This window comes from Typopeltis vanoorti, chromosome 12, assembly GCF_054136105.1.
Source record: "Typopeltis vanoorti isolate ZY-2024b chromosome 12, IOZ_Tvanoo_1.0, whole genome shotgun sequence".
Taxonomy (NCBI): domain Eukaryota; kingdom Metazoa; phylum Arthropoda; class Arachnida; order Uropygi; family Thelyphonidae; genus Typopeltis; species Typopeltis vanoorti.
Window position 1 is genome coordinate 131136858 of NC_143560.1, and position 18755 is coordinate 131155612.

Genomic DNA, 18755 nt, shown 5'->3' on the forward strand with positions numbered 1-18755 from the left:
CCATACCCACGCAGGATTCCAACCCACATCCTTTTGGTTGGAGAACGGATATTGTAACCACTCAGCCAACCAGGCCAGAGATATGAAAAATAATGTCATGTTACAATGTATCAGACAACATTTGGAGTACTGTGTGTAGAGACTTAATCATCTTATCCATGAAACTTGTAAATATCAATGTAAGCATGGAATGACATGCAGCTTTTATGCTTGAAGTTGATGATAATGGAGTATGTTTGAACAAGAGGGAGGGTAGAAAGCATTCAATGTGGTGACTCTGCAGATGGTGAATGATTAATTCACAGCATAATGACCATTGGTCAGACAGTATGATAAGTGTTACAACTTGTTGTTCTGATAATAATGGATGAGACAGGTAAGAATGGAAATCGCAATCAGGATCATGGAAACAGGAGTACTCAAACCAAAGAAAGAGATATAGTATAGGAGCTAGAATAAAGAAAGTTGGTGCTGCTAGGATGGCTTCAAACACACAGTGATTGTTATGTTTATACAAAAATGCAAGGAGTATTCAAAACAATAGAGCTGGGTTTATGGCATTAATTGAGATGGTAAACCCAAAAGTAATTGGAGTAAGTGAAACTTGGTTGTCTGAGGAGGATGTGATGTTTTCGGGAATAGAATTAGAAGGATATATAATTTTCTGGAAACACAGAGATGTGAAAAGAGGTGGAGGGTGCTGTTAATGATTGCAGAGGAATTGTGTCCACAAAGTGTGGAAGTTGATGGTGCACACACAGATTTTGAATCTGTGTGGTGCGAAGTTGAAATAACAGGTTAGTATATCTGATAGGATGCTGTTATAGGCCAGAGAATGCAGAGAATACCGATTGTGAAATGTTTAGACTAATTAGTTGGGCATGTAAAAAGAAGATGATCCTGATTGGAGACTTTAATTACAGGAACATACACTGGATACTGTTCTCATACATAGAGTGTATGAGAACAGAGAAAGCGACTTTGTGGAATTTCTGAGAGATAAGTATTTTAAGCAGCATGTGATTTGGATTTGGTGATAACTTCACCACAAGATGAAGTTGTTAATGAGGTGTTGACACTGCCACCAGTTGGTGAGAGTGATCATGAGGTACTTGTTTGGGAAGTGATGAAACAAGAAAAGATCACTGCCAAAAATGGATACATGTGGAAGTATAAAGCAGGTGATTACAGGAAGCTCTGTAGTCGGTTTGCATCAGTACGATGGGTAGATGACTGAGCCGAAACGATGTTGAAAATTCATAGGAAATCATAAGGCAGTATCTGACAAAAGCAATGTATGACTGCATACTGAGGATTAAGCAAGTAAATAGAGTGGGAGTGAAATGGATAAACACCGAAATCAAGCAAGTTGTTCTGGAAAAGAAAATGTTATGGAGGAGGTACATGACAGTTGCTGGTGATCAGATCCATGAAGAGTATAAGGTGCAGGCTAGAAAGGTGATGAGCATGGTAAGGAAAGAAAAGGTGCAGTATGAGAGGAGATTGGCTGGTCAGGCCAAGGTTAACTCAAGGGAATTTTTCTGCTACATCACAAGCAAGAGGAAGAATAATTATGGCAGACTAACACTGGTGGATAGTCATGGCAGCAGACTAACAGCTCCAAAGGATATAGTGGAATTATTGAACGAGCACTTTATCAGCGTATATCGTATGGGTATAAGTTATCCGGAACAATATATAGAAGAGAGGCAAGTATTAGAAGAATTGGAAGTGAAAGAAACAGAGGTGTATCAGATGTTGGGTGGGTTAGATGTGAATAAGGCTGTGGAAATGGATGACATAATCACAATGTATGCTTCAGGAATGTGCACCACAGTTGGTTATGCCCTTGACCTGGTCATTTAATGAAAATCTTGTAGTGAAAAATAATAACCACTCCACAAGCATGGTTCTAAGACAGGGGGTCTCCAACTATAGGCCAGTCAGATTGTGTATGATGGAGCAGTGTCTCAAAAAAGAAGGGTGATCAGTGGCTTTCCAAAGGGTTCTGTTCTTGGGCCCTGCTGTTTAACTTGTAAACAATATACCACATGGACTGACTGGGGATTTTCAGTCATTTGCTGATGATGCAAAGTTGGGAAGAATTATAAGTAGCACTGCTGGTGTTGAATCCCCTTCAAGACGATATTAATAGACTTTTTACTTGGACAAAAGAGTGGGATTGTAGTTTTAATATCAATAAGTGCAAGGTGCTGCAGTTTGGAGTGCAGAAATATACAGCTATGTGCTATATTGATAATGCCATGCTGCAGGAAGTGGATGAGATTAGAGATTTGGGAGTGATGGTTGACAGTAGACTGAAGTTTAGATTGCATATTGCTAGGGTTGCAAAGGTTGCACATCGTAGTACTGCTATGATAAGAAGTGCTCTAATATTCAAGGTTAAGGAAGTGGTTGTGCCACTGTATAAGGCACTGGTCAGACCATACTTGGACTATTGTGCTTAGATCTGGTCACCTGGTTTTCAATGTGATGTGATGTGGAGACATTGGAGAGGGTTAGAGACGAGTGACTATGACAATATCAGGAGTTTGGAATGCTGGCTATGGAGAGAGGTTGAAGAGATGTGGATTGCAGAGTTTGGTGGATAGGAGGAAGAGAGCTGATATAATAGAGACATTTAAGTGAATGAGCAGATTTTATTAGATTAATCCAGAGGGGATTATAAAAAGAGTAGAAGGCGAGAGGGGAAGAACCAAATGCCATTTCTAGAAGTTATATAAAAGTGTTGTGAAGAAGGGTGTGAGGAGTAGATTTTTTACATGGAGAATTGTCAGTGAATGGAATGCATTGCCAGAATGTGTTGTTAACCTCCCAACTGGCTAAGATGTCTATAGACATCCAGCTAAATCTGGATACGATGCATGCTATCTGTTGAAAGAACATGGATAAGAAGTGCAATTCGGTCAGCATGTCCATTAGAAGGTATGATAATCCCTCATGCTGAAGAGAGCACTTAATCAGATTATCTCAGGCTCATAGCTGTGACTCAGTTACCTATAACAAGAAATGCAGTTCCTTGATCTATGCTGGATAACGGAATTTTAGTTATATTGGATAAACTAAAAATATAGAAATTATTTTTATTTTCTCTTTTTATTGTACAATGCAATTTTAATGCCTGGACAAAATAAAGACCCTTGCCTAATTTCTTCACTTAAATATTGTGTTACCTTACAGAACCAATTTAATTTTTAATTTTTTTGCTAATTTTTTTCTAATCGCTTACTCCACAAAACATTTTCTTTGTTCTCGAAGAAATTAATTCACGATAATTATTTGAAATATTATTTAAAAAAACCGGCTGCCGACATTCGAGATGATGTTATATTTTTGTTCAAAATCATGATTCGAAGAATACTTCACAGATTTCCTGAAGGACCTGCTTGAGCAACTTTGCTTTATAGAGAATAATGAAATTCTTTAAACATATCACTAAATTTTTTTTTCTTTATATTGTAATCTACTATTCTTTGCACTTTCACTTTCTTGGTTTCCCTGTATAATTAGTCATTATAAAATAAAATTAACGGTTATGATTTAAATTGATATGTATATATTTTCTGCTATTTCAGATATATGCTCCAATTTTATAATAAGCAATTTTATAATTGCTTATATATATATATATATATATATATATATATATATATATATATATATATATATACACATCTATATTTAAATTACAAAGTTTTGTATTAAAATTTCCACTACAAAAGTTCAACAGAATCAACAATATTATTGTCATGTTTCTTTTTCTCGTGTGGGAGGAAAACGGTAAAATGTCACTCTTGTAATTGTATCAGATGTTATAATGGCAAAAATAGTATGAAAAAAAATCATTTGTACTTTCTTTTCAAAACACAATGAGAGAACATTGTAAATTCACCCAATGAAAAAGAAAATACTCCATATTTTTCTTGTGTTATCTCATTTTTTTCTTGTAGTACAAAGAAGAAATCACCGTGCATAAGACGGTAGAAAACAAGAGGGCAAAAACCTGTAGATTGATTACATTATAGCTGATAGAGAATTCATGCCAGAAAAATTATTTATGTAAGAGTTCTAACATCAGCAGATATAATGACATTTTCTTCTAGTTTAGATAGGTGACATTATTGAAGTAGCTAAATCTTTGCTACTATTTACACTAAAATGAATGGGCATGTTCCCCAAGTGTGTGGACAGACATGTGTTCGTCGAACATGTTGTTTATTATTTTAACGGTATAATAGAACACAGAAACTAAGTAAATAATTAATTTATTATGTTAAAACACCGAGGATCTATGGATCACCAAAAATTCACAAACCAGGCACACCCCTATGCCCAATTGTGGACAGTATAAATAGTCCCACATACAAACTGGCTAGACATTTAGCGAAGCTACTAGCCACTCTTACTAACAATTCTCCCTCCTTTGTCAAAAATTCAGCACACCTAAAAAGCATCTTACAACACCTCACCCTAAAAAGCTCAGACTTAATAGTAAGCTTTGACATCACTTCACTATTCACAAATGTACCACTAATAGAAACCCTCAATCTACTGAAGTCACACTTCCCCCCTGATATATTTGAACTATTCAAATTCACAATATATGCAGGATATTTCACATGGAAAGGGAAAGGGAAAACAAATTGATGGGACAGCCATGGGCTCCCCCTTTCCCCCCCAGCCAACTTTTACATAGAACACCTGGAAAAACAAGCAATCAATACAGCCACTCTCAAACCAACACTTTGGCTACGCTATGTTGATGATGTGCTTGCTATTTGGCCACATGGCCCTGAGACATTGAACACATTCTTAGCAGATTTAAATAGCCAACATCCAAAAATCCATTTTACTATGGAACTGGAAGCCAACAACTGTCTGCCCTTCCTGGATACACTCATCACACGTCTCCCAGATGGTTCCTTATCATTTTCAATTTTCAGAAAACCCACACATACAGGCAGATACTTACACAAACAATCACACCATCATCCTTCTCAACAATATGGCATATTAAAAACGCTAACCCATAGAGCGAGAGCAATCTGTTCAAATGACAAGGCTCTTACCGCTGAACTGACTCACTTATGCCACACCTTCTTGGCCAACGGCTACAATCCACAAAAAATAAACAAAATACTAAACACTCCTAAGAAACCCCTCCCACCATCCACCACAGAGAACTACAACAAAACAATCACCATCCCTTACATTAAAGGCACATCCGAAAAGATCTCAAGAATTCTCAATAAACATAAACTACGCACTACATTCAGACCATGTAGCAAATTAGCCACCCTCATCCGCTCACCCAAGGACAGCATTCCTCCTTTATCACATCCAGGAGTCTACCAAGTACCCTGCTCATGCAATCAAGCCTACTACGGTCAAACAGGAAGAACTGTGAATATCCGCATCAGCGAACATAAACGATACGTCCGGAATTATCATTATGGGAAGTCGGGCTTAGCAGACCATGCTCTGGATACCCCTGCACACAGGATCAACTGGAAAAACACAAAAGTACTACACAGAAACCCATATAAATCAGAGAGATTGTTCTTAGAGGCGACAGAAGCCCTAAAACACACTCCAAATCTCAACGAATATGGCTGTATTAACTTGCCGAAGATCTGGGAGACAGTCATATTAAGAAAAAACTAGCACTTTTCTAGGACTCTAGTAATATATGATAGTTTTTATTTTTCCAGATAGAGGGCACCAAAATCAGGACTCTAGTCTTTGTGTTGCTGCTACAATTTTGTTTAAGTACACCTTGTTGTTTTAGTCTCGCATATTGTGACAAACAGTGTTTTTGTGCTCTGAAGATGCTGGTTATAATACCAGCGAAATATCAGCATCAAATTAATAAATTAATTATTTACTTAGTTTCTGTGTTCTATTATACCGTTAAAATAATAGATTTTCTAAGTATTTCTAAGATGTAGATTACTTCAAAAATAGCAACCAGAAGCATAAGTAGAAGTAAAAATATTTAGATTTTAAGAAAAAGAAACTAAAATAATACTACTGAACGTTTTTTTTTTGTGTGGTATGCATATAAACAATTTTATATGGTGAAAATATAGCATAGTTATATAGCTATAATATAGCTTCCTCATTAGCACTGAGGGTAATCTAAGCCTTTACCTTTCTGTCCAGCTAAAAGGATTACTACAAGTATTTCTAAGACGTAGATTACTTCAGAAATAGCAACCAGAAGCATAAGTTGAAGTAAAAATATTTAGATTTTAAGAAAAAGAAACTAAAATAATACTACTGAACTTTTTTTTGTGTGGTATGCATATAAACAATTTTATATGGTGAAAATATAGCATAGTATTTCTAAAATTTCAAATCATTTCAGCACACAGTACAACAGCTGGTTTTATATTGCAAAAAAATAGTACAGAATTAGAAGCTTCAGGGTACAACAATATTATTGTCTTATTTCTTTTGTCGAAATGGTAAAATGAAATAATAGATTTTGAATACTGTCTGGAAACGTTTTCGAACCTGTAGAAATTTAGAGGGGTTATGTAATTGAATTCCAGGAGAGGATAAGGATGGAAGGGGGGAAGGGGATAAGCATTAGCAAATCTTTAAATGAGCATAAATTTTGAATTATTCTATATATGATAGCCTTCATATTTGCATTAGAAATATCGATATCTGACTTTGTTGTTCCAGGAACTGGGAATGAATGTAGGAAGACAAGTAGTGTGATAGGAGAGAATGAAAAAAAGATATATATGAATGAGAAAATAATAGTTGATAGTGTGGAAGGCGTGAGTGACTGTGAAAGTTTAGGAGATGGTTTTATTTGGGAGAGTGAATTTAGATTAAGAGTGATTGACCTGCAAAGGGAGATAGATGAGTTGAAAGAAGAGGTGGAATGTCTTGTGAATGAGAGCAGAAGTATGAAAGATAAGATTAGGAGAATGGAAGAGATAAATACAAGGTGAATCAGAGTAGGAGAGAGAGAGAATTTAGGGAGTATGAGTGAGAGGTATGGGGGTGCTAGAAGAGGGGAGAATGGAAACAGTAGAAGAGAGGGAATGAGAGAGAGAGAGGTATGGGAATACTAGCAGACGAGAGGATGGAAAAAGTAAGAGAGACAAAATGAGAGAGAGATATGGAAGTGCTAGAAGAGGAGAGAATGAAAACGGTAGGAGAGATGGAATGAGAGAGAGAGGTATGGGAATGCTAGAAGACGAGAGGATGGAAACAGTAGGAGAGAGAGATATAGGAATGCTAGAAGAGAGAATAGCAGTAGAGGAGAGGGAATGAGAAAGACCTATGGGAAGGAAAGAACAGGAGAGAATGGTAACAACAGGAGAGAGGGAATGGTAAGAGGTATAATGTATGGCGACTCAATGATCCGTGGTGTTCAAGATAGGATGCGTGAGGAGTGTTTGCCAGGAGGAACAATAGAAAGGGTAGCTATGGCAATTAAGAGAGGTGAAAGGGTGGATGAGATGATTGTGATGGTAGGAACGAATGACTTGAGTGGTAATGTAAGTCGGGCAGCGAGAGATATGAGATTTTTGCTTGAGACTGTACGAAAGAAGATAGAGAGAGGAAAAATAGTGTGCGTGTTGCCTAGGTATGAAAATGATGAGCTGAGCAGAAGAGCGGTGATATTGAATGGCATAATAGTGAGAACGTGTGACAAGAGAGGACTGGTATATGTGGATGCTAGGAGTGTGTTTGAGGAAAGAGAGGACTTCTATGATAGAGACCGCTTACATTTGAATGAGGAAGGACGTAGGCAACTGGAGAGATTGCTGTTCTGAACGAGTCAGTGTGTCCCAGGGAGGATGATAGCAGGGGTGGCCTCTTGTAGGAATGGGTACTTAGGAGAAAGGAGACAATGTCAGGTAACACTGAGCCCAGTGGAGTCTAGAAGGGATAATGCTGGGTATAGAAACAATGGTATTTATATGCTTTATACTAATGCCAGAAGCATCCAGAACAAGGGACAAGAATTCGTGGCGCAGATAGCATCAGCCTGGCCAAAAATTATTGCGATCACTGAGACATGGTTGACAGAAGGGATATAACAACAGGAATAGAAGTCGCTCGGTATAGCATTTTTCATCAGGATGGGAGGGGAAAGCGTGATGGTGGGGTACTGCTTATGATAAGTGATGACCTATGTCCTCTAAGAGTGGAGGCTTTGGAAGGAAGTGAAACAAATGATTTTGAGAACGTATGGTGTGAGGTAGAGGTAGGCAAGACAGGATATTTAGTGGGGTGTTGCTACAGACCAAGGAGCACAGAGGATGGGGACCAGGAGATGTTTAGACAGCTAAGTTTGGCAAGTGCAAGAAGAATGATTGTTATGGGAGATTTTAACTACAGTAGTATAAATTGGAGAGAGGAAGATGCATGTAGTAATAGGGGAATGGAATTTCTAGAATTCTTAAGGGACAAATGTCTTTGGCAACATGTAACAGAGGGAACAAGAGGTTCAAGAGTTTTGGATTTGATTATAGCATCAGAAGAGTTGATAATAACTGAGTTGACATCTCTCCCACCAGTTGGAGAGAGTGACCATATGGTTTTGACTTGGAAAATGAATAGACATGCAGGAGTATCAAACAGACAAGAACTTATGTGGAATTATAATGCAGGTGATTATAATAGTCTTAGACGTCAACTTCGGGAAGTTTCATAGAGGGAGGAATTGGAACGCTGTGATATCGTTAGTGCATGGGAAATTGTGAAAGAATATTTGTTAGCAGCAATGGTAAGTTGTATACCACGAGTGAAGAAGAGGACACAATTTGGAGTAAAGTGGATGACAAACAATATTAAACAGGAATTGCATGTGAAAAAGATGGTATGGAAGAGATATAAGGAGACAGGTGAAGAGAGGATGCGTGAAGAATATAAGACACAGGCCAGAAGAGTGACTAGTGTGGTAAGAAAAGCGAAACTGGAATATGAGAGGAGATTGGCCCTAAGATCCAAAGAAAATTTTAGGGAATTTTTTAGCTATGTGGCCAGTAGGAGGAGAAATGACTGTGGAAGAATGATATTGTGGGATAAAAATGGGAATAGAGTGACTGATGCAGAGGACATAGTGGAATTGTTCAATGACCACTTTATTGGAGTATTTCATCCTGGAGGAGTCAGTTTTAATGCTAGAGCGACAAGGATGGTTCGTAGTTTAAAGGTACAGGAGGAGAGTGTGTTTCAGATACTGAATACTCTGGTTGTCAGTAAAGCTGTGGGACTGGATGGTATTTCACCACGAGTTTTGAGAGAATGTGCTTAGGGAACTGACAGTGCCTTTAACCTGGATTTTCAATGAAAGTCTATCTTCGGCAAATGTGTCCAGGGAATAGAAGGAAGGTAAGATAGTGCCATTGCATAAGGGTGGTAACAGACTGGAAGTGTCTAGTTATAGGCCAGTCTGTGTGTCATCAGTAGTTGTTAAGATCTTGGAGAAAGTAGTGAGGGACAGTATTCAATTTGTGAAAGGGCGTTCTTGTTTTAGCAATATGCTAGCCTTTTAAATAAAGTTACAAGAACATTAGATGAGGGAAAGGCATATACTGCAATTTTCTTACACTTAGCGAAGGCATCTGACAGGGTGCCACATGATAAGCTGATATTTAAGTTGCAGCACATGGGTCTGGATGTCAGATTGGTCAACTGGATTCAGGATCAGCTGTCTGATAGCTATCAGAGAGTTGTGTATGGTGGAGCAGTTTCAAGGAGGCAGAGGGTTACAAGTGGGGTCTAACAGGGCTCAGTACTAGGACCTATATTGTTTAACCTTTATATCAATGACATTGCCAGTGGATTGCAAGGGGATATTCAGTTGTTTGCAGATGATGCGAAGCTGGGAAGGATTATTAGTAATAGTGCAGATGTTTTATCCCTGCAAGAGGATTTAAATAAGCTAGATAGATGGGCAAATGAATGGGAGAGGTCACTTTAATGCAGCAAAATGTAAAGCCTTGAGGTTTGGGAAACATCAATGGGATGCTGCATACTCTATGGGAGGAGTTATACTGGAGGAAGTATAACTCCTCCCATAGACAAGAGATCTGGGGGTTGATGATTGATAGAAACCTGAAGTTTAGGGGACATATTGCAAAGGTGGTGAAGGTAACACAGTGGATTGCTGCAATAATGAGAAGGACACTGACCTGCATAGATAAGAGGATTATCATTCCTTTGTATGTCTCTGATCAGACCACACTTGGACTATTGTTCTCAGATTTGGTCCCCAGGATTTGATGGGGATAAATTATCTGTGGAAAGGATACAGAGATGGATGACAAAGATGGCTTCAGAACTGTATAAGCATAGTTATGTGGATCGGCTGACGGAATGTGGACTGCAGAGTTTGGTGGATAGAAGGAGGAGAGGTGATATGATTGAGACTTTTAAACTGTTGAGAGGTGGTTACAGGGTTGACACTGGGGAGTTCTTTAGCTTGGTTGAACAGCGGGAAGGAGTAATGACATGAGGCCATCCCTGGAAGGTACGAAAGGCAACTATGAGCAAGAGGGTGAGGAGTGGTTTCTTTGTGTGGAGGATGGTTGAACCATGGAATGCATTGCCTGATGGAGTGGTGGGAGCGAGAACAGTCAATGAGTTTAAGGAGTGGTATGATAGACTTTGTATTTCTTAGGGGGTACCTCCCTTCGATGAGTCTTGACAGACTTTATGTTCTTATGAAAGACCTCCCATTAATAGTCTTCTGACTCCATGGAGGCCTGAATAATAATAATAATAATAATATTATTATTATTATTATTATTATATTTTCAACATATCTATGGTGGTTATGCACTGGATATTATAGTAATGTGCATCCTACAAAAAAAAAAAAAAAAAAAATGCAAAGAATCCCTGCTAAAACATTATTGGATATAAATTTTCGATACTAAAAAGATTCACAATCGGAAACCAAGTTATGCAATATAACATTGTTTGTGTTATATTGCATAACTGTGGTTCATAAAACAAAAAAAAAAAAAAAAAAAATCGTTTCTAGAACTGAAATGTGATAATCCATATAACGGTATTTTGCTAGGAAAGAAAGCAAAAGGTCATATTTATTTCAATAAATATTATTTAAAAATATAAATATGTGACATAATATGTTCAATGCAAACATCTGAAAATTCGCAAAAAAAAGTTGTTTCTATATTGGAACAACCAGTGCAACTGTTCTGCTGCAGTGATTTGAAGAATAAATTTATAATACAGCAAATTTGCTACTACTAAATAGATTCATTGCAAAGGCTGATCGATGATCATTTCAGGATTGATTACTTTCACACATGTGAAATTCGTTTCAATTTTTGGGAAGAAACACAATAAATCATTTTAGAGGCAAAAAAGTCAAATATTTAGGACAGTAAAGAAAATTCCAAGTAAAACAGTGTGTGTTTGTGTGAAGAAAGGTGACAGAAACTGTTAGTCAGGCACTAACAGTTAATCCACGAATGGCTTTAAATAGCTGTAAAGGGATTAACAGTGGAGGGAGGTAATGGCATGATGAAAGGTACAACGCTGATGAAGTTTTGATCCATGCAGAATGCTATGGTGGGCTGGATATTTCATCCATTTCAGCCGGTAGGAAGGTTAATGCAAGGGGTGTTAAGGACTTTAAGATTCTATATTATAAATATGTTGTCAATTGAATGAATCTCCCATGATTAGTCTGTCGACTCCATGGAGGGTGCAATAATAATAATAAAGTGTTATTTAAAATATGTTTTACATAACATTCTCTTATAATTTTATTTATTAACAGAGAATTATCGATGCAACTTTGATCTCTCATCATGTGACTGGAACTTAAAAAGCACTGCAACAACATGGAGGAGAGCGAATCCCTTACACTCTCTCATATTTGGCCCAACAAGAGATCACACTACAGGCATTTCTTCAGGTAAGATTTAGAATGTTTATCATTATTCATCATCATCATCATCATCAAATTCCTGCCATGTACCCTCAAGGGGTGTACAGGATATGACAGTACTACATGAAAAAATTACATCATTACTAACTTCCTATCTACAATTTTCCTCCAAATCAGTCTGTTACTTGTCAAGACTCTAACATTATCAGATCTTATATTTCTATCGTCTAAGGCACTTTGTACCGTATCAATCTACCTATATCTTGGTCTTCCTCTGGGTCGTTTTCCTGACAACCTGGCAGAGAACACTTGTTTTGTTAATCTTTCCTCTCCCATTCTATTTAAGTGACCATACCATCTGAGATTAGCTCTGCTAATGCATTCCTGGATGATGACAATGTCAAGTTCTTTCCTAATATCCTCATTTTTAATATGATATTGCCATTGATGCCATCTGTTCACGCCTCTAATCTTTCTCAAGACTCTCATATCAGCGGTCTCTAGTCTTTGGTCAAGTGTTTTACTTCTGACCCAGCTCTCAGATCCATAAGTTAAAATTGGTTTGAACACAGTCTTGTATACAGCTAATTTAGTGTTCCACTAATTTCTTTCTTTTTCCATATGAATTTATTCAATTGACTTCCCACGATACCAGCTTTGCTGATTCTGTTGTCTATTTCTATATTCAGTTTACCATCTTCAGTAAAAATTGTGCCTAAGTAGCTGAAATGTTTTACTTGTTCCACAGGTTCTCCATTCACAACACAGTTAACATTTTCAATGATTCTGCCTATTTTCATTGTCTTTGTCTTTTTATTGCTGACCTTCATACCATATCTATTACAACAGCTATTCAATTTAGTCAGAGAATCTTGCAGACTTGTAGCGGATTTATTTAGAAGTATAACATCATCTGCATAAAGCAAAGAGCTGACATTAACATCTCCAATTTTGATATCAGGTTTAATACCACATTCCTTCATAATGTGATCCATATAGATAATGAATAACAGAGGGGATAATGTACATCCTTGTCTCACACCAGATTTAACATTAAACCATCTTCCTGTACTTCCTTCAATTCTAACTGCTGACTCACAACTCAAATAAAGACTAAGTATTGCTTGATATAATGCACCATTGACACCATATAACTGCAGTGTATTGAATAGCTTCTCTCTTGGCACCTTGTCATATGCCTTTTCCAAATCGACAAAACTTAAATACAGATCTTTGTTATATTCCCATGCTTTCTCGACTATTTGTCGTAAAGTGAAGATCTGATCCTGACAGCCTCTATTTGGCCTGAATCCAGCTTGTTCTTCACCAACATAATGTTGGAGCCCCTCACAGAAAATTTAACCTTGAAGAAGACAGACATATTGGTAAGCTTTGATATCTCCTCTTTGTTTACCAATATTCCCTTAATTGACACCTTATCTCTCTTAGAAAAGGTTTTTCCCTCTGACATCTTAGATCTCTTTTCCTTTGCCATTAACTCTGGATATTTCTCGTGGAACAACAAAATCTACAAGCAGATAGAGGGAACTGCCATGGGTTCTCCCCTCTCACCCCCCCTTGCCAATTTCTATATGGAAGATTTCGAAAAACGAGCCATAGACTCAGCCCCATTCAAACCTTCTATCTGGCTAAGATATGTAGATGATGTGTTCTCTATTTGGCCTCATGGCCCAGACATGTTAGACTCCTTCCTCAGTCATCTCAATAGTCTACATCCAAGAATCCAGTTCACTATGGAAAAGGAAAAGAACAATTGTTTACCCTTCCTAGACACCTTAGTCACACGCCTGCCTAACGATACACTTACCTTCACCGTATACAGAAAACCCACACACACAGGCAGATACATTCACAAACTCTCCCACCACCACCCCTCTCAACAATATGGCATAATTAAAACTCTTACCAAGAGAGCCCACAATCTTTGTTCCAGTGGAACCGCCCTCACTAATGAGCTTAACCACATACACAGCACTTTCCTCTCCAATGGCTACAGCGATCACAGTATCAAAAAAATAATCAACTCCTCCCCCATTCCCCTTCCTTCTCGTCAACAAGATTTTAAAAATGACATCACCATACCCTACATCCGTGGCACATCTGAAAAAATAGCCAAGATACTAAAACAATACAATCTACACACAGCATATAAGTCCCACCGCAAACTGGCTACCCTTATCCGTTCTACGAAAGATCAGCTCCCTCCTCTCTCTCTGCCTGGAGTTTACAAAGTACCTTGTTCCTGTAAGCTGGCGTACTTTGGACAAACAGGCAGATCAGCATCCATCCATCTAGAGGAACACAAGTCTTACATCTTCAAACACAACTATGGCCATTCAGGCTTGGCTGACCATGTTTTGGACACCACCCACAGAGTATCATGGAAGAAAACCACCATGCTCCACCACAGCAAATTCAAGAAAGAGAGACTTTTCTTAGAAGCAGCAGCAGCTCTCAAAAACCAACCAAATCTCAATAAATATGGGTGCATTAAGCTTCCAAAGATTTGGGAAACACTCATCACCAGAGTTCCCACCTTACATTCCAGGCCACCTACTACTGCCCTTAGAGGGCACTCTACCTAGATAGGACTTTAGTGTCACCCACGTGGTTGGGCTTAGTATTGTTTGTTATTTGTGCATATGTTACATTAATTTTTTTGTAATCCCCGTAGATGTCCTAGTGACTAGGACGAAATATAGGAAGTATTAAAGTCTATTTTAATTCTTTTTGAGTGTTGTAAAAAATCCATTAAGCCTCCAACATGATGTCCTCACAGCACTTAAGCCTCTACACACGTGTTCTTCACCAAGCTTTTCTTCCACAATTCTTCTCGACCATTTCTCAAGTATACTTGCATAGATCTTGCCAGGAACACTCAGTAGGGAAATACCTCTGTAATTCTCACATTCAGTTTTATTTCCCTTTTTATATATGGGTACTATGAGAGCTCTACTCCAATCATCGGGAATTCGTCCCTCTGTCCAGGCTTTCTGAACTATGCAGTGCAGCCACTGTAAGACTCTTATACCACCATACTTCAGCATTTCTGGTCGAATATCATCTACTCCTGCTGCCTTTCCACATTTCAAGCCTTTGATGGCTTTTTCTACTTCAAGTATGGATATGTATTCCTGACTGCATGCCTGGTCTGTGTTTTTTATCACTGTGCTGTCATCACTGCTTGTTTCATTTAGCAGTTTTTCAAAGTAATTACTCCATACTTCAAGGATATCTTTTTCTCCTGTTTTCATTTCACCTTTATCATCTCTAATTCCTTTTACAGCACTCTTTCCTCCATTCCTAAGCTTCTTCAACAACCTCCAGAATATTTTGTTTATCATTATTTTTATTATTTATTGTAATCTACTATACTGTTGCAATAAATATTATTATTATATTACAAAAGTACAATAATTTTTCCTTAATCTCTCTCTCTCTCTCTCTCTCTCTCTCTCTCTGAATTTGTCATAACTATTCAGTCAAAAGAACCTGAACCTCATAAACTCATAACTACATCCTTACCTTCAAGTGATGAACCTGAGTTCTACCTCCCTTTACTGTGAGGTGGAAATGTCATTGCATCTATACTGTATGTTTGTGTATGTTTCTTGTTTTTTCTTATCTCCTTTATTATCTCAATTTTTCTCAAAAGTACAATTGCACAGGTCAAATATCATCTTGGTTCACTGCTGGATCTTTTTAGTTGTCTTTACATCTCTAAATCAAGTGACCATACCTGAACAGAGTAGCAAAGAGGTGATGTTACCAAATCCATGGAAAATGTGTGAATAATTTTCTTTTTACAATAAGCTATTGTTCCTAAAATTTCTTGTTCATACAAGTTATATGATCGTATCCTTTAGCTAAGAGTAGGCAACCCAGGAGTATGGAGAGAAACTACTTTAAAACGGCCTGGTTGACCAAGTGGTTAGCATATCTGCTCTGCAGCCAAAAGACTACAGGTTCGAATCCTGCTGTAGACATGGATGTTTGTGATTGTCTGTGAAAATATTAGTAGTGGTGGTGGCCACTATGCTACATTTCATTATCAGGAGTCCATTGAAGTAAGCCTTCTGCAATGAAATGTCAGGCTCCATGGAGATGCATGAATAATAATTCAGGCATGTATAATAAATATATGCCTGAATAATAAATTAAATTTTTTGATGCAGAAATGCACTCTGTATGTTCTTTACATGGATCAGATAGTTTGAAATATATCTCTGTTACAATCACTTAGTAAACTTCCCTATTAAGATAGTGAAATACTGATAGGGTAGTAATAATTATTAATATTATTCATAAGCTTCATGTGGTCCTAAAACTCGTCTGAGGTTTGCCTTAGATGACACAAAGTTTTTCATACCCCCCCCTTAAAATCATTAACTTTGTGCACTTTGACTACTCTATCTCAGAATAGAGTAGTCAAAGCAATGCATTCCATACTCCTATCTTCTCCATACAAAAGACCTACTTCTCACTCTCTCTCTTACTCACTCCTTCTTTTGCAACTTCCAGAGTTGGACTCTTGTTCTTCTTCCTTTCCTCCCGCATTCTCCACATGAAAAAAGTTTCACTGTGTCAATCTAGTAAATATATCTTAACAGCTTAAATGCATCAGTCATATCATTCCTTTATTTTCCATCCACTAGTCTCTACCAAAAGTTACTTTATTTTCTTCCAAAGTGATTAGATCTGAGCACAAATGATGCTGTATAAGGCTCAGATAGATGATGTCTGATCAATCTCTTATGCAATAGAATTTTTACATACTTATCTCTACGAATTAAAGTATTGCATCAATGTCCTTTGAACTTCAGTTTTCTGTTTACCATCATTCCCATGTTCCCTTGCTCCCTCCATTTCTTCCAGTATGGTTTCACCAAGACCTAATGCAGCCTGCCATCAATGGATTTCAAATAAAGATAAATCATGTGAATGAAAAGTTATTGCATACATCTCATCATACATCTCATGCAGTATGTTGACAGAGTGTAGCATAGAAGCAGCCTACTTCATGGTGCAGCTTAATAAGGGCGCTCGTTTAGCCATATTGCGATAGGCAGCGTTGCTACACTAACAATTCCTGTTAATGTAACAAATGCAGAAAGAAGTTTTCCAAGCTTAAACTGATTAAAAATTATTTGCGAACAGCAATGATCCAAGAAAGATTGGTTGGTCTAGCAGCTATATCGATAAAGGCAGACACAGCTTGTAATTTAAATTTAGAAGAGCTTATAAACAGCTTTGTTGTGCGATATCCCATAGAGCAAACATTTAATTAATATTATTATGGAATCATTTTGCATTAATGTTTCTCTTATAATAAAAGCAAAATAGCAATTGGAGATTTTCTTATATTTTTGTCTTATAATCCATCAGGGGTGATATTTAATTGATTGCTTCAGGGCATGATCTAATCTGGTGGTGGCCCTGATCTCATGGCACCAATGCATACAAGTTAAATGGCAGCCAAGGTTTCATTGTTCACTGAGCCTTGGGGGATTATGTCCGATGTAGTGTTTGTTCTATGTACTCATTGCTAGTAGTGAATGGGTTATGGTATGAAAGCGAGAATGGAAAAGGTGGGGGAGGGAGGGAGATAGAATTGTAAATATTAAGTGTCCAAGTGCAAGAAATGTGAGTCATGTGGAAAGTAAGAAAATGAAATTACTAACATTAACAATATAAGCAAATATAGTGAAAGTATTCTTTGGAGCAGGGAAGTAGTGAATGATAGTGTGCAAAAGATAAATGAAAGAATTGAAAGTTGAAAGTAATGAGGATAAAGAGGTGGCAGTAAAGAGTGAAATAGTGTGCTTATGCAGTGTACATCACAGTACAAAATGGGAGCTAGAGTGACTGGGGGGGGGGGGGGGGGGGATAATGATCTTGATCTTTGCACCCCGGTGCAAAGATCAAGATCATTAGTCAAGCTGTTAGTTTGCAGAAGTGAGAATTGAAAGATCATCATCATCATCATCATCAAATTCCTGCCATGTACCCTCAAGGGGGTGTACAGGATATGACAGTACTACATGAAAAAATTACATCATTACTAACTTCCTATCTACAATTTTCCTCCAAATCAGTCTGTTACTTGTCAAGACTCCAACATTATCAGATCTTATATTTCTATCGTCTAAGGCACTTTGTACCGTATCAATCCACCTATATCTTGGTCTTCCTCTGGGTCGTTTTCCGGCCAACCTGGCAGAGAACACTTGTTTTGCTAATCTTTCCTCTCCCATTCTATTTAAGTGACCATACCATCTGAGATTAGCTCTGCTAACGCATTCCTGGATGCTGACAATGTCAAGTTCTTTCCTAATATCCTCATTTTTAATACGATATTGCCATTGATGCCATCTGTTCACGCCTCTAATCTTTCTCAGGACTCTCATATCTGCGGTCTCTAGTCTTTGGTCAAGTGTTTTACTTCTGACCCAGCTCTCAGATCCATAGGTTAAAATTGGTTTGAACACAGTCTTGTATACAGCTAATTTAGTGTTTCGACTAATTTCTTTCTTATTCCATATGAATTTATTCAATTGACTTCCCACGATACCAGCTTTGCTGATTCTGTTGTCTATTTCTATATTTAGTTTACCATCTTCAGTAAAAATTGTGCCTAAGTAGCTGAAATGTTTTACTTGTTCCACAAGTTCTCCATTTACAACACAGTTGACATTTTCAATGATTCTGCCTATTTTCATTGTCTTTGTCTTTTTATTGCTGACCTTCATACCATATCTATTACAACAGCTGTTCAATTTAGTCAGAGAATCTTGCAGACTTGTAGCGGATTTATTTAGAA

At 37.6% G+C, this 18755-nt stretch overlaps 1 protein-coding gene across 1 annotated transcript in view; it reads left to right on the forward strand.

The window, feature by feature from the left end:
* The first annotated feature begins 363 nt into the window (after positions 1–363).
* The window catches only part of LOC150101230 (MAM and LDL-receptor class A domain-containing protein 2-like), a 1363156-nt gene continuing 1344764 nt past the window's right edge, over positions 364–18755 (forward strand). The window contains exons 1-2 of the mRNA XM_090402193.1: positions 364–376; positions 11804–11941. Of these exons, the coding sequence (XP_090258319.1) occupies positions 364–376; positions 11804–11941 (151 nt within the window). The remainder of the gene's footprint in view (positions 377–11803; positions 11942–18755) is intronic.